The 14085-nt window shown below is 43.0% G+C and overlaps 1 protein-coding gene across 4 annotated transcripts in view; it reads right to left on the reverse strand.

The window, feature by feature from the left end:
* Nucleotides 1-14085, reverse strand: part of slc4a11 (solute carrier family 4 member 11) — a 102095-nt gene that overhangs the window by 15323 nt on the left and 72687 nt on the right. For all 4 annotated transcript variants that reach the window (XM_086182528.1, XM_086182526.1, XM_086182525.1 and 1 more), the window contains 7 exons: nucleotides 10181-10265; nucleotides 9235-9360; nucleotides 8001-8114; nucleotides 6646-6778; nucleotides 5144-5217; nucleotides 593-821; nucleotides 65-171 (listed from right to left, as the gene is read on the reverse strand). In XM_086182528.1, coding sequence (XP_086038654.1) covers nucleotides 65-171; nucleotides 593-821; nucleotides 5144-5217; nucleotides 6646-6778; nucleotides 8001-8114; nucleotides 9235-9360; nucleotides 10181-10265 — 868 coding nt within the window. The remainder of the gene's footprint in view (nucleotides 1-64; nucleotides 172-592; nucleotides 822-5143; nucleotides 5218-6645; nucleotides 6779-8000; nucleotides 8115-9234; nucleotides 9361-10180; nucleotides 10266-14085) is intronic.

Here is a 14085-nt window from a genome sequence, read left to right on the forward strand (position 1 = left end):
TGCAGACCAAAACACAGAAATTATGATTTCACGATACAGTTGTGAATTAAAAATGTATACTAACGCTCAATATCACTGAAAATGTAGGAGCCGATGAAGGAGAACAGGAGCACTGAGATCGGCAGGGCACAGTCTGACAGAACCTCCCTCACTTTGGCATGCAGGAATGGACTGAAAGAGAGAAAGAAGACAGAAAACAGAGAGAGAGAGAGAGAGAGAGAGAGAGAGTAGGGAGTGAGCGGGGCGAGACAAATAATAGAGGAATACAATTACTGTGGACAAGACAAGGACAATGGCTGTAATCCTGACACTGCTTAAGTACCTTTGCTCGCCTTTTGCTTACACAATTGAATCTGGCTTGGAGGTTGATATGATTACTGAGAGCAATCAGAACTAGAATATTATTGCTTATTAAATCACAGGCAGGAAGAGAAGCTTGGACAGAAAAAGGAGCTTTGTAAGAGCCCGTGTGGAAGGTTCATGCAATCTCTGTCCAGTCAAGGCCCTACTCTGCAGTATTTGTCGTAGCCGGGAAGGCTTCCAGACACTTCTCCCCTGATTTATACGCGGAGTGTTGCAGCGCTGCACAAACCTCCTTTTGAACTGGTAGAGTGTGTAGCCCATCCATAACGTCCCCAACATCAGCAAGAGGCAGAGGACAGGCCTCTCTCGAGTGCACTGGATGAAGGATTCCGGGAGGACATTGAGAGCCAACCCTGCAGCCACCTCACTTCTGTTTCCCCCCATCTGGTCTCCACCCTGGGGGAAGTCCTCTATACTTCTGTTTTCCAGAGTTGGCGGGTGGTAGTACCTCTGAAAGACTGAAACACATCCATTGCGCTCAGTTCAGCTGGCAATAGATTATTCAAACAGAGCTGTAAGGTGCAGGGAAGCTTTGACGCTGATTCAAGTCCAGCCAGGGACTCCTCCTTTCTCCCTACTGAAAAGACTTGATGCCAAATGCACAAAAAACTATTTACACCAACATGCACATTTTCAGTCTAAACATTCAGACGACTAAAACTGAATGACGAAGTAAAATTCAGAGGACAGCACAGAATGTGAATTAGAAAAGGAGTTGAGAATTGTTGCTGGGTTAGAGGAAAAATATCCCGAACAAACAGTTTGCACTGATTATGGAGCAATAAACACGAGAAAGGAAAAGACGAAACAAAGACGCAAAATTTAATTTAAAAGTTGGACTGAAACTCTGACAGAGGAGAGACAGCTTTGGCAATAAACATCAGCAGAGTCACAGCGCTCCATTGAAGCCGGATCAACTGGCTCATAAAATAGCCTCTAACAGCTAACAGCACTATTTTTCTCCTTTTCCAGACATAAAACAACACGCAGAGTTTCTCTCCATGTCACAAATAAAGAAACGGGCTGGACGCATCCGGCGCGACGTCACCCACTGGTTTGTTTACTCTCATTTTAAAGTCTGGTATTTTGGCTGACACCATCTTGGCTTTTTGCAACCAGATGTGACCATATTTGGATGAGAGTGGCGATGTGGGGGAGCTCCTCCGTCCCGTGTCAGCTCACTATGGTAGTGACTTGCCAAGCACAAGGTAATGAAGCCTACTGATAGTATTGGTCATTATATTAAAAAAATGTATCAAATTATACAAAATGCTTCTTGTAATAATTGCAGGCCCCCCCCCCCCCCCCCCCCCAGCTGATAATTCAAACCGTGTTAGAGACCCCCGGGCTGACTGAGATTTGTCACGTCGATGAGAAGAAAACTGTCACTGGCAGATTTGCAATGGCTTCATGCACCTCATCGCACTGAACATCCTCTAAGAATGAGAGAGCATATTAGTGGTGCGTGGACTGCAGTTCTGACCGCAGGCAGGTTGGGTCGTAAAATTAGTATTCTGATTAATGGTGGACGGATCGCAGATGGAGACATGAATCAATATGGAAAATATTACTGAGGCTACATTCTTTATGAGAAGAGAGGAGCTCAAGTGCAGAACTGTGGTCCACTGGTAACCTGACACACTGTGTGTGTGTGTGTGTGTGTGTGTGTGTGTGTGTGTGTGTGTGTGTGTGTGTGTGTGTGTGTGTGTGTGTGTGTCTGTGTGTGTGTGTGTGTGTGTGGGGCAGGGACACCACCGGGTGAATCTTCAGTCATATGTGGCTGTCAGAAAATCCAGAGTCGAGCCCTAAACTACTGTCCTGTCTTAAACAATTCATCTGAGTGAATACCCGAGAGTAGTTTTATATTTGCTTGAAAAGTAAAACCCTACTCTATATCCTGCTTTATTGTCTATTTTATTTTAAAGGGGACCATTATTTACCAAATGAACATCATGTTGTGTTGAAACCAGCAACTGCGACCATAAAGGGAAATATTTACTGAGGTGATAAATGCAGGGAGAAGTAGGGTCAAAGACTTCTGTACAATCAGACTTCTTTCAACCAGCTGAGGTCACTCAGAGAAAATGCAACCACAGGCTGTCCAGCTATTCAATGCGACAACTCTGTCAGATATTTTAAAATACCAAACACTAATAATACATAATAACTACAATATGTACAGCATGAACCCTTAAAAACCTTGATATCTCTGGCCTGGCTTGTCAGTGTGGACAACAAAGTTAAATTAAAATCACCCTGCGGGATGTGAATGTGTGTGTTATTCTCTTTAGCAAGAGTCAGGCTGAAAGCTACGATGTGAAATGCTGCCTGTCGCATTTAAAATAAGACAGACGAGTGTGTGACCCAGCCTGTGTGTAGCTGCCTCCACCTTCCCTTCCATCAAAGCAGAGGAAGTTATGGAGCAAACTAAGTTCTTCGGGAGACTAGATACGAACCCCAAATGTATTCGTTCGTGTTCTTGGGGAATATTTTGGATGAAAAGTGTCAACACAATGACATAGGTTAATGTTATGCTAATGGCATATGAGCTCGAAGCGCATTTTACAAATGGTTTTTGAAAATTGAACTACCGCACTGGCAATCTCCAAAACATCGCATTCAAAATAAATTACATTCCGCTATCGTCATCTCATTTTTGGAAATTAAAGTGTGTAATATATTTATGATAGACTAGGACGAGGTGCAGTAAAGGTAGGGGTGCTGATATATGGCTGCAGGCTGGGTTTGAAACCTGCATCGACACAGTGCCTCGTTCAGCCTCTCAGGCTGCTGACCCACCACAGTGACAGAGACATTGTTGGGTTTTTTTCCTGTCTCCCAACCAATAAACTGTCCAGGATGTTTGTATCTCATTCTTGGCAAGACCCGTTTACTCAAATACACAGCAGAAAAAGCCCTGAATAAGAAGAACGGTTCTTATTACATTACTTAACCCACTGAGAACTGAGTCCACTTGAGACAACAGTGACGTCAAGCGTGCTGCGTTCAGCAACAACTGGTTGCGGCAGATAGAAAGAAGCAGATACGAGGGTGGCAGGATCATTTCATGACCAGGAAATTGAAAAGAGAAAAACAAAAATCTTCAAGTTAAACCCTGAAGATTGTAGCAGTGCAAGGGATGTCTTTAAAAGAACAATTTCAAGTTCTACAAGGCTGGAAACACAAACAACATCCTGAAACATGTTGGTACATGTTTGTTTATACTCTGTAAATACTATCGGGTATAAATACAACAGCATCACCACCAGCAGTTTTGTTCTTGGACGAAGAAAACTTAAGTGAAAGTGAATGCTTCGTTAATATTCTCTCATTTCATCCAGGTCAGGTGATGAGACGCGCCGTTGCTACAGCTAGCTAGCAGGCTACCAGCTCCACATCCTCCTGCTCAACATGTGCAAACCTTATTAGGCAGCAGTCCTTTCTCTTCTCTGAGTGGAATCACGTGCTGCGGCCTGCCAACGCTGGAGCCTCTGCACACTAAAGTCACATGTAGCCTTTGTCTACCACTGTCCAGACGAATACGCAAAACATAAAACTGGAGTAACCCCAAAAACCTATGCAGGCCTGCTTTTTATCCCTACACAAAAAATGTATGAATATCAAGGCTATAAGCAGAATCAGTCATGGCATTGGTATCACTGACATTTCAACAATCCTCATCCCACTAACCAGTTGTGGTGGTGGTTTTCAGAAATGGTTGTCCCTTACTTTTTAGGGGAACTTCTTACAGTCGTTTGAGTTTACTGGAAATGTATAATTGGCCTGACTTATAATGACTAAATTTATCTGCAGGACATCCAAACTTACAATCCCTGAACAGGCTCAACGAAGTCAGCAAAAGATTCTCCAGTAGGCAGGATACAATCAGATGAGGTCAGCAGAGAACACCGACAATGCTAACAGTTTAGGGAGCGGAGGGGTGAAGGAGCGAGTCCTGAAACCTGCTGTTAGCCCAGGAGTTCGCTTCGGTGAACGTCTGCTTCACTCATCTCAACGTCAGTGGGACCTTTAATGAATTTTTAGTTAAATGCCTTAAATAAGGTCAGTGTTTCACACAGGCTTAATACATTTCAGTACATGCCATGAACTTTGAAATATTTATGTGTCTTAAACAGGTGGCTGCTAACTTGTGGCTAAACAAGATCCCAATCATAGTCAGGCTGAAAACAGAAGAATTGCAAAGCTTAGTTGTGGGGTCCATTCACACAAGTGGTGCATTCACAGTGTAGTTTGTTGAAAGCCTAACGTTAGCCATGCACTCCTGACCGCTGCATTTACGCTTCACAAATTCTCAGTGGTGCGCATTTGTGAGGTTGATTTGCTGAACCAAACAGGAGCTAGAGAATAAGACATCACCATGGCAACGCATTTTCATTTGCACAAGTTCCTGTGCTGGCAAGAAAGTGCTGTCTACCTTTTGTCTGATTCCATGTGCGCGCAGCTTGAATCAAGGACAGCCATGATATTTACAGAGAAACACAATCTCAGAAAGTTTACATTTTTAGTTGCTTAATCTGATCAAAATCAACTGTTTCAAAGTCAAATAATAGATGGTTAATTCCCTGCCAGGCTTCGTCTAAGCCGGGCCTGGTGGAGGATTTGGTGGAAGTGTTAGCAGTGGCTCTCATTAGTCAGAGCTGAATAATCAGAGCAAGCGTTTGGTCTGCAGAGCCAAAATATTAGTAATGTGGCAGGAAGAGGCCACAGCACCAGCGACATGACACGAGCTGCAGGCTGGTGTGGTGTCTCTGTAACTCACTTTTTACTGTGCCTTTGACAGCATCCACCACGAACGCAATGGAAATGAACAGAGCAATGACCTCCTCCGTCGACCTGGAAAAACACAGCAACATTACAGGAGTCAACACCAATATTGTTGGGGTACTGAGCATAAGATGAGATCATCCTCATTAGTGCCACAACTGGGACATATCTGAATAATAATAATACAAAAATATCAATGTGTTGCAAAACTGTCAGTATGGATGCTAATACAAATATAAACTTATCTTAATAATGAATAAATCATGATGGATACTCTGTTCATACTCTTTGGTTTTGTTGGTTTAAATATTACACCCAATTGCACATCATCGGCATGTAAGTCAATACTTTTTAAAAAATGAGCTTATTTTAAACTGTTCGTTTTAATCAAATTGGTAGCCGGTCAAATTAGTATGCATGATTGTGTTTTAATTAAACTTTTTTTTTTTAATTTGAAAATGATCCTGTGGTGTCAACATTGACAGAACCGAATGAAACTTAATTAACTTTATTGGCCCCTGAAGTGCTATTGGTTGTGCAGCAGTGCCACACAAACACAGAGCTCATAAAACCAACACATAAATAGTTGAAAATCAGGAGTGAAAACTGAAAGTGATTCTGTTAACAAACTTGTAAATTGGTCAGAATAACAAGTCAAATACATGTTCTTAAGAAGGAGCGGGGAGAGAGCTCCTCTGATAGCGAGGGAAACTTTAACAAAGGGAACTGGGAGAAAAGATCTTGAACTGTGAATGTAGGCGGAAGGAGCAGTAAAGTATTCTGCCTTCTTTAAAGGAATTTTCAAAACAGAAAAACTCCTCTTTTGTGTGCCAACGTCTTTGCTGCAGCCACTGATGTGACCTAATTCCAAACATTTCACTGTCTGCCAGAGATGGCAACATGCCAACAGATATTTATTCCATCCATTGAAGTGAAGTAAATTAAAGGGATAGTTTTGATTTGTTTCCATAGTGAGTAGCATCAGTAACGTTGGTCAGCGTAGCCTCTGACAGCAGCTGCACCCTTGTAGCTCAGCATTGCGCTGCCAAGGATGAAGTACAGTAGAAAAACAATTTTCTCCACCGAATAAATGCCGCCTACAGAAGCAGACAAAATTAATATCTAGAACTCCCCTCATATTCCTTCGCGTGCACGCTGTGCTGCTCTGCAGCTCTCCTGTCTGCTGACCAGCAGTGCTGCACGCATAGGAAGTTCTACGCTTGAAAAATGCAGCGCCACAAGAAAGGGACACCAGAAGTGAAGCAGTGCAAATGTTACAGCGTACATTTAAATGTAGATGTTTTTAGGCGGGAGTTTATTTGGTGGATAAAATACATTTTTTTCTGTGCGCCTGCAGCTGTCCTCGGCTGTTCCACACACTGACCCACATCCACTAAAGGTAAGACTCTTACTGTGGATGACTACCTCATAAAGCCCCACTTTAATAAATCCCAACCATCCCTTTAAGGTGTGTTGAATTGTAAATGTGTGTTGGACCTTTTGAAGAGCTTCATGAGCAGGCTGACATTAAAGATCCCTCCTAAAATGAGGAAGAGGCAGTTCCACAGACCAATGCAAGCGTAGAAGGCCGGGAAGTCCAGGTTGTAGTCGTCACAGATTCCTCGGATCACTGCAAGTGTTCACACATCAAGACGTTAACGACGGACGCGCTCACAGCTAAATTACAGCTCGTTTCTTCTGCTAATGCAAATATGGGAAAGTATGCATCCCTGCAAAATTGATTGCGGCAACCGCTGACCTGTAGGTCACCTTGATGGTAATATGCACATATTGTAGCCATGTCTGAATACATAAGCAAGCTAAATAAATGCCTTTTTCCTCAAGTTTCATCAAAATTCCATCGGTGATTTCTGGGAATTTCTCTGTGTGTTGCACAAACCAAGAAGGGAGGCTTGATCAAGGCTGATTCAATCAATAAATAAGAAACAAAGTAGGTTAACGAGGAATGTATTGATCATGTTTTTGTGCTGAGATTTCTACATTAACACAAGCAGAGATGGAATCCATACACAATTCAAAGAAAGAGAAACACATTTCATTCACTCGTACAAAGGACAAAAGGACCGTAATGAGTTTGTTACAGTAAAACAAAAAATGGTTGTAATCTTCAGCAGATTTGTGCTGAGATGAGTTACAAACACACACAAACAAGCCATTGTTCTGCTCAGACAGCCTGTTGGAAGTGTATTATAATTATTCCCATGAGAATGAGCTTAGCACAGTTCTAGCCCATTTACTTCAAAGATCATCACACCGCAGCAAACCGCTCTGGTAGTAAAAACGACATCTTGGCATCGGAGCCTCGCTTTTCCTGATCAGCACCCAATTCTACAACTGCCGGCCACCAAGAATGTTTACAATCCAAACTACGCAACACGGGTGTCAACACTTGTAACAGTTTATGTGTTGTTGGCACTGAAAATAAAGTTTAAATGTGCTTTATGCGGTGAGCGAGTTTCCCGACCTGTCGTGCTCAGAAACAAACCGTTATATAACATCAGTGGGGGGGTGGGGGGGGGGGTTTCTTCATTCCTGAAAAACACAAGTCTTTAGAGAGCTGTGCTTTTTGTACAACCTCATATGGAACACTCATTAGGGGGAAATGTGTCAACAAAACAGTTAAATTGCACCAAGATTGCTGTTCTCTGGGAAGAGAGAGCAGATGAGGTTGCAAGGCTGCTCTACACGGCTGGGTGCCTCCCTCTCTTGATTTTTTGACGTAATCTTCTTAGTACTCCACCCACACCCAGCCTCCTTTTCAAATTGGCCGCTGGCAGTAACTGTGAAGTGATAAGTATAATTTGGCTCAGCTGAGCTGAAAGAAAACCTACCGCTGATGAAGATGGCAAGGGGAGCTGTGGTCAGAGGGATGACTAGAGGAGAACCGGCAAACAACGAGTAGATGACGCCTCCGATACTCTGGCCGATGATGGTCTTCCGGACATCTGGACGGAGAGATCACATGGAGAGATACAGCAGGAGGAGACGCTCATTAGTGCTGATTAATGCTCAGGAATCACTGAGAGAAAATGTCACCATATTTCAATTATAAACCCTTGAAATTAACAGAGAAATTGGTGTCCTGCATAGTTTCCCCATAGAAAATGCAACCTAACTTGTTATGATTGCTATTGCATCCGCTACTTTTTCAAACGCTAATGTAAATTTACAAATGACAAGTGGATGAAACAGGCTTCTTTACTGAAAACTCATTTTGGTGGCAGGTGTAAAATATATTTTAATCTGTGTGGCTACACACGGGGTGAAAGCATTTGTAAAACATGAAGCATTAGCATACAACACGCGGAAGAAGTTTCACATATGACAGAAAGACCAAAAAGGCTGTTTTTGGTTTTAGTCGCTAAAACTCCAAGGAACCATGTAGGTTTGCTCATTAAGTTTAACCATACTGTGGACCTCAAACTGGAAAAGCAACCCAAAACCTAACAATGACGCATTAATCTCCTGGGTTTGACCCATTCATCCACCATGAACCCATCCATCTGGGGACTTTGCCCCCGTTTATACTTGGTCACCTGACCTTCTACATCTTCTCTGACAAACCTCTCATTGACCGCAACTGTGGATGTCCTGGTTCGGGGACTTCTGCCCCCTAGTGGCCAAAAATGAATTGATGGTCACTAAAGGTACTAAATTCTGAACACGTGCCAGTAAACACAAGACACAGATTCTGTAGGGATCCATTCAAATGAAACACATCATAGACTAAAACATGCTGTCTATCTCACAGGGATCTTAGCTCATTCAAATCTGTGTAAAATGACTTTGACCTGTTCTTAATGAAATATATTATTAAAATACAACACCACAGTACAACAAAAGCATACAAACGGTGCCTCAGGAGAGAATAAACCGCATGTTGCACCTTGTGTAAATGGGTTAATTACCTTGCTCATGGTGCTGTATGGGATTCCTGGTTTATGATGTGCACACTCAAACTGTAAGCACCTTTATACGTTCAGTGACTATGTTGTTAAAGCTGGTTGCTTGTGAGCTTAGATCAAAATTCGAAGTGAGGATTTGTTAGTGTCTTTGCCCTCATACCGATCTCGCCACGCGTGCTCTCGTCATTGAGGGAGCCGAAAGCAATGGCGGGGAGGAGGATGGCGATGTAGAGGAAGATGGCTGTGGTTATGTACTTCAGCAGGGTTTTATTACTGCCAACAATACCTGAGGGGAAACAAACACAGACATATGAGTCACATTCACCTCTTAATGGAGGCTCAACATTTTAATTCAAAAACATTAGCAGAGTTCATCATTCCGAGCCTGGGCTGTATGAATAAACCATTAGGTACAGTGAAACGGTTCTGCCAGGGCTCGCCCTACCTACTGCTCTTTTACTACATGACTAATCTGCTTCAGTTTTGTGTCATCCATCATGCTGAAAGAGCAGTTATCCCTTTTATTCAAATGACAGATAACTCGATTTGGTACTAAACATTTAAATTGGGCTCTAATATGAAAACCGTGAATTTTGGTCTTGTGACCTTCGTCAGATGATCATTATCCGATGACACTCACAAGACTGATGTATCGTGATTTGTTTTTTCAATGTGTTTGGATTTTATGAAAGGTCTGAAAGAGAGCTGCTGAGTTGCACGAGCGCGTGGAGCTTAAATGTGCTTTGACTCAGTTCAGTTGCATATACTTGAGCGGGGACAGCTGCAGGAATACACATTCGTTGATACAGTGAATGACTTGATGTGTCAATAAAACCACCAGCCTGCCGAGACAGCGATGAAAATATTTCGGACAATGTCTTTATGTGATGACTTGGAACGCTACAGTAATATTGGGATGAGAACATATGGAAGCAGGAAGACATCTGAGGCATTTTAAGAAGAGACAACTTGGGCTGTGACACAGAAGCGGCACAGATATGTTGGAGGTAAAGGGTGACAGACAAATGAGGAGCTGCCAGGAGCACCCTGCTGTGGCATAATAAGGCAGATGATTCACGTTCCCTACCATTCCAGGTCAAGCCTACCATCTGTGAAGTCAGAGGCGTAGAGAGGCAGTCGGCGGCACAAGTCCTCATAAATCCCCCGTCCAGCTTTGACGAAATCTTTGCACTGTGGACAAAAGGGAAATGGTTACATTTTAACAAGGACATACAGAGTCACTGATGCAAGAACACTAGTCCAACGTGCGCCACCCACAGCTGGTAAGAAGTACAGCAGCACTTAGCAGATGCAAACATGCTAATGTCATCATCTACAGGGAAAGAAAGGAACAGCTGCTGTCATTTTGACACTTGTGCCACCTAAAGTTAATGAGGCATCCGCTGTTTGTGTGTTTAAATTTCAATCAGGAACACTATCACCTACTAAAATGGCAATTTGCAGAATTTTGAGGAGAAATCAACAATAAAATTTAGTGGAACCAGTCCATACCCAGGGATGTGTGCATCACAGCCAGACACAGAGACCACAGACACGTACGTATGCAAAAATGCAAATCACCAGTGTAACATTTAGAGTCATGACGCTGTACTGTGAGTGATTGTGGGAGGCGCCGGAGTTATTTGAAGCCTTTATTAAAGTCTAGACTCTTTTAAACTATTGAAGTTTGTGTAATAAATAGACTTAAAATATTGTACTGGATCCAAACAAAATAATAGCACAACAAACATACATGGAAATAAAAGCCCTGAGTAAAACATCAAGAAAAATACTTGAAGATATGACGTGTACCAGAAGTAGTCAATGAAGAAAGTCTGTATCAGTGTGTGACTTATTTATATTTCCTATTGATACATGTCCGTAGTTCGCCTACATGCTTCTGGCACGTCCACGTTACTTGGTTGTAGGACCAACAGTGTTTCTGTAGTGTTGTGGTTGCTACGTGACAACGACATGGATTTGAAACCGCTGTGAAAAAATGTCGACGTTGCGTTGATGCAAATCAATTCCACTTTCAACCACAACGAATGTCGCAATGGCAGAGTGGCGCCGTTGTTCTAAATCAGAAAAAGAAGATGGTGGACGAAGTGTTGGTTTGTGTAAAAATACTAAATAAATCAATCATGTTGATTAGTGGGCCACGTCCCCTTCCGTGTGGTAATTCTTTGTGTCCGTGTGCAATTTCATATGTAGTCAGCCACCTGGTGAGGAGACAACTGGACCTGAATAGATGGACGCATGTGTCTTCATTTCATAGTGAGATGACATGGTGGGGATCCTTTGTCAGGTTACAGTCTAACCCCTGGACAGGCACATGAGCATATGTGGGTGACCTCTGACCTCCAACACCTAATCAGTTCATCCTTGAGTCCAAGAAAAGCTGAGCCAAATCTGGAGGAATTCCCCACAAGGGTTCCAGAAATATGGAGCTGTCCAGTGGGTAAAACTATTATAATGTGCAGTCACTAATTGTGTATCCATTCTTTTTTTTTTTTCAAGGGAACTTTACCTCAACTTTGGAAATGTTGGGAATAGTCAAAACAAATTAGATGGCTCTCCATCCAAAGGTTGGAGTAAATAAACTAGGCTGTGCAATGAGTATTGTCATCTGTAGATGGCAGTATAGACAACATTACACATGGCTCGATCTTGAGAAATTAAATTCAGTTGGGTAAGTTGGAATTGCTCGCTCATGGCAGCTATCGGATGTGCAACATGCTGTCCAGAGGCGAAGACAGAGTTTTGGAGGTCACTGGGAGAGACAACAGCTGGTCAACAAATTGGATTTATTGATACCTCAGATAGGTCTGAAAAATATCCTGTGTGACTCCCAAAGTATGTTGATGAAAACATGACCCCAGTGACCTTGACCTTTGCCATTTTTAAACACAGAAGAGTCAGTGCTGCTTCCACTGGGGCATCTGTGACGGATCAACCTCAAGGGAGGTAATAAAGGCTGTGAGGGGCAGAAGACGCGGCTTATTTCTGGGCTCATGCCAGGGGGAGGAAAGGAGCTCCCTGCCTTTCATCAGCTGAGAGGTTAGAGAAGGTTGTGGGTAGAAAATCCTTCAGGTCGCATTCTTCTTTCAAGAATCTGAAGTTTTTTTTGTTTTTTTTTAAATAATACAAAAGTCAACATCAAACCAAGCAATAACGTCATGCTCTCCTTCTTCCTGAGTGGGCTGGCTGATTTTTACAAAGTCTCACACAACTGTTTAATGGGGACCGACTGTTACATCATGGAATCATTGACTACAAGAGAGCTGATCACCAACCTTTGGTGAAGGTTCAAAAAACAAAGGAATCTTAACGCCTGTTTGCTATTAGTTCTGACAGAAAACAACGATATGGACTTGTCTCCGACAGGGCAGGAGAGTGGGGTCTTGTTGCAGGTGGTCCAGTCCCGGATGTGAAAGGAGATGCAGAAGCATGCCGTGTCTCCATCTTTCCCCCTCTCATTCCCTCTTGATTTCTCCTGCTCCCTTCTTCGCCCTTTTTCTTCATCTGTCTTACTCTATATATCCCTCTTTCACTGAATGGCACTGAGCCTTTAAAGCCCTGGGATAAACACCTAACAACATGCTCCGCCATGACAAAAACAAAAAAATGTCTGGGAGCCCTGCCCTGTCAACGGCAACATTAAGAGGAGATATTGGTCCATGGCAGAGTCCCTCTGGAGGTGTGTGTTTATGTGTGTGTGTTTATGTGTGTGCATATACGAGTGTGTACATGCAAGTGTAGCTAAGGGGTGGGGAGTTCTGACAGCACTGTGAGAGATGTAAGGTCATTTACCCACTGAGAGGGCCTGGCAGAAGTTGATGCTGATTGATTAGGGGGAGAGAGAAGATGGAAGAGTCAAGCCAGTCGAGCGGGAAGAGGAGGAAGAAGAGAGCAGGCGGGAGGAGGAGGCCGGAAAGATTTTTATTGTGACAAAAGGTTGAAATCATATAGTCCATTCATGCAGCTGGAAAGTGGGGAAGTTCCCTTTGGGAAAAGTCCAACCTCTCTGCGAAGAGTGTTCACATAACAGCAACAGACTGGCAACATGCTCGTCCAAGAAATTCTGCTCTATTTCAGAATACAGATACATGGGAAGAGCCTCACTGCCGGCAGATGACGTGAACTCAAGCCCAGGAGATTACTAATCCAAATGATTCCTCAGGTTAACTCGCTTACAAGAAGGCTAACATCACATCAGCTACACAAAAATTAGCCACGAAAAACTAAATTCACAAGTGATACATCATCATTTCACATCATAATCAAAGGCACAAACGCTTATCTCATCTCTCACCTGACAAGCTGCCATTTTGAGTGACAGCAAATGTTCTTCTCTGAACTTTTGGAGAAGTCCTACCTCCCTGGTGGGATATTTCACGATCAGAGCGTTCTCCTACCTCTGAGGCTGCACCTTCAGCACTCCACTTGCTCATTATAGACTGTATAAAAAAGTGGATGTAGCACTCTGGTTGGAAAAGTGAGGCCAGTATGGAAGTACTTTGAACTTTCTAAAAGCCATCAGGGGAGAATCAAGGGGGAAATGGTCCAGCTGCTCACAATCGTACAAGATGCTAACCCTACTTCCCACAAAAAGACTTTTGTTTTTCATCCTCCCCATTTTTCCTCCCCAATTGTTGTCCCAGTCATTCGCTGCAGTGAGGACGAAGCAAAGCGTCCTCCATCACGTGTAGAGTCCTGAGCTGCAATTTCTCACCTGATAGCGATCAAGCTCCATCAACAAGACGCATTGTTAGCATTATGCTATTAGCAACACAAGACACTGCTGCATGGGAGCCACTTCATTACCACAGCAAACATTTTCCTGCCTAGTTTATGGTCCCAATCACAAGTGCCAACGTTTCTTATGGGCAGCATGATATTTATTTTGTAGACTACGGTCTCACCTGAAGAAAATTTAGCAACAATGCTACTCTACTGCTGGAATATGTGCCCTTCAAAATAATAATGCAAGACAAGAAATACTGCTCAG

The sequence above is a fragment of the Aulostomus chinensis genome, chromosome 17 (genome assembly GCF_037954235.1).
Source record: "Aulostomus chinensis isolate RoL2024-O1b breed Wild chromosome 17, RoL_Achi_v1.0, whole genome shotgun sequence".
Taxonomy (NCBI): Eukaryota; Metazoa; Chordata; class Actinopteri; order Syngnathiformes; family Aulostomidae; genus Aulostomus; species Aulostomus chinensis.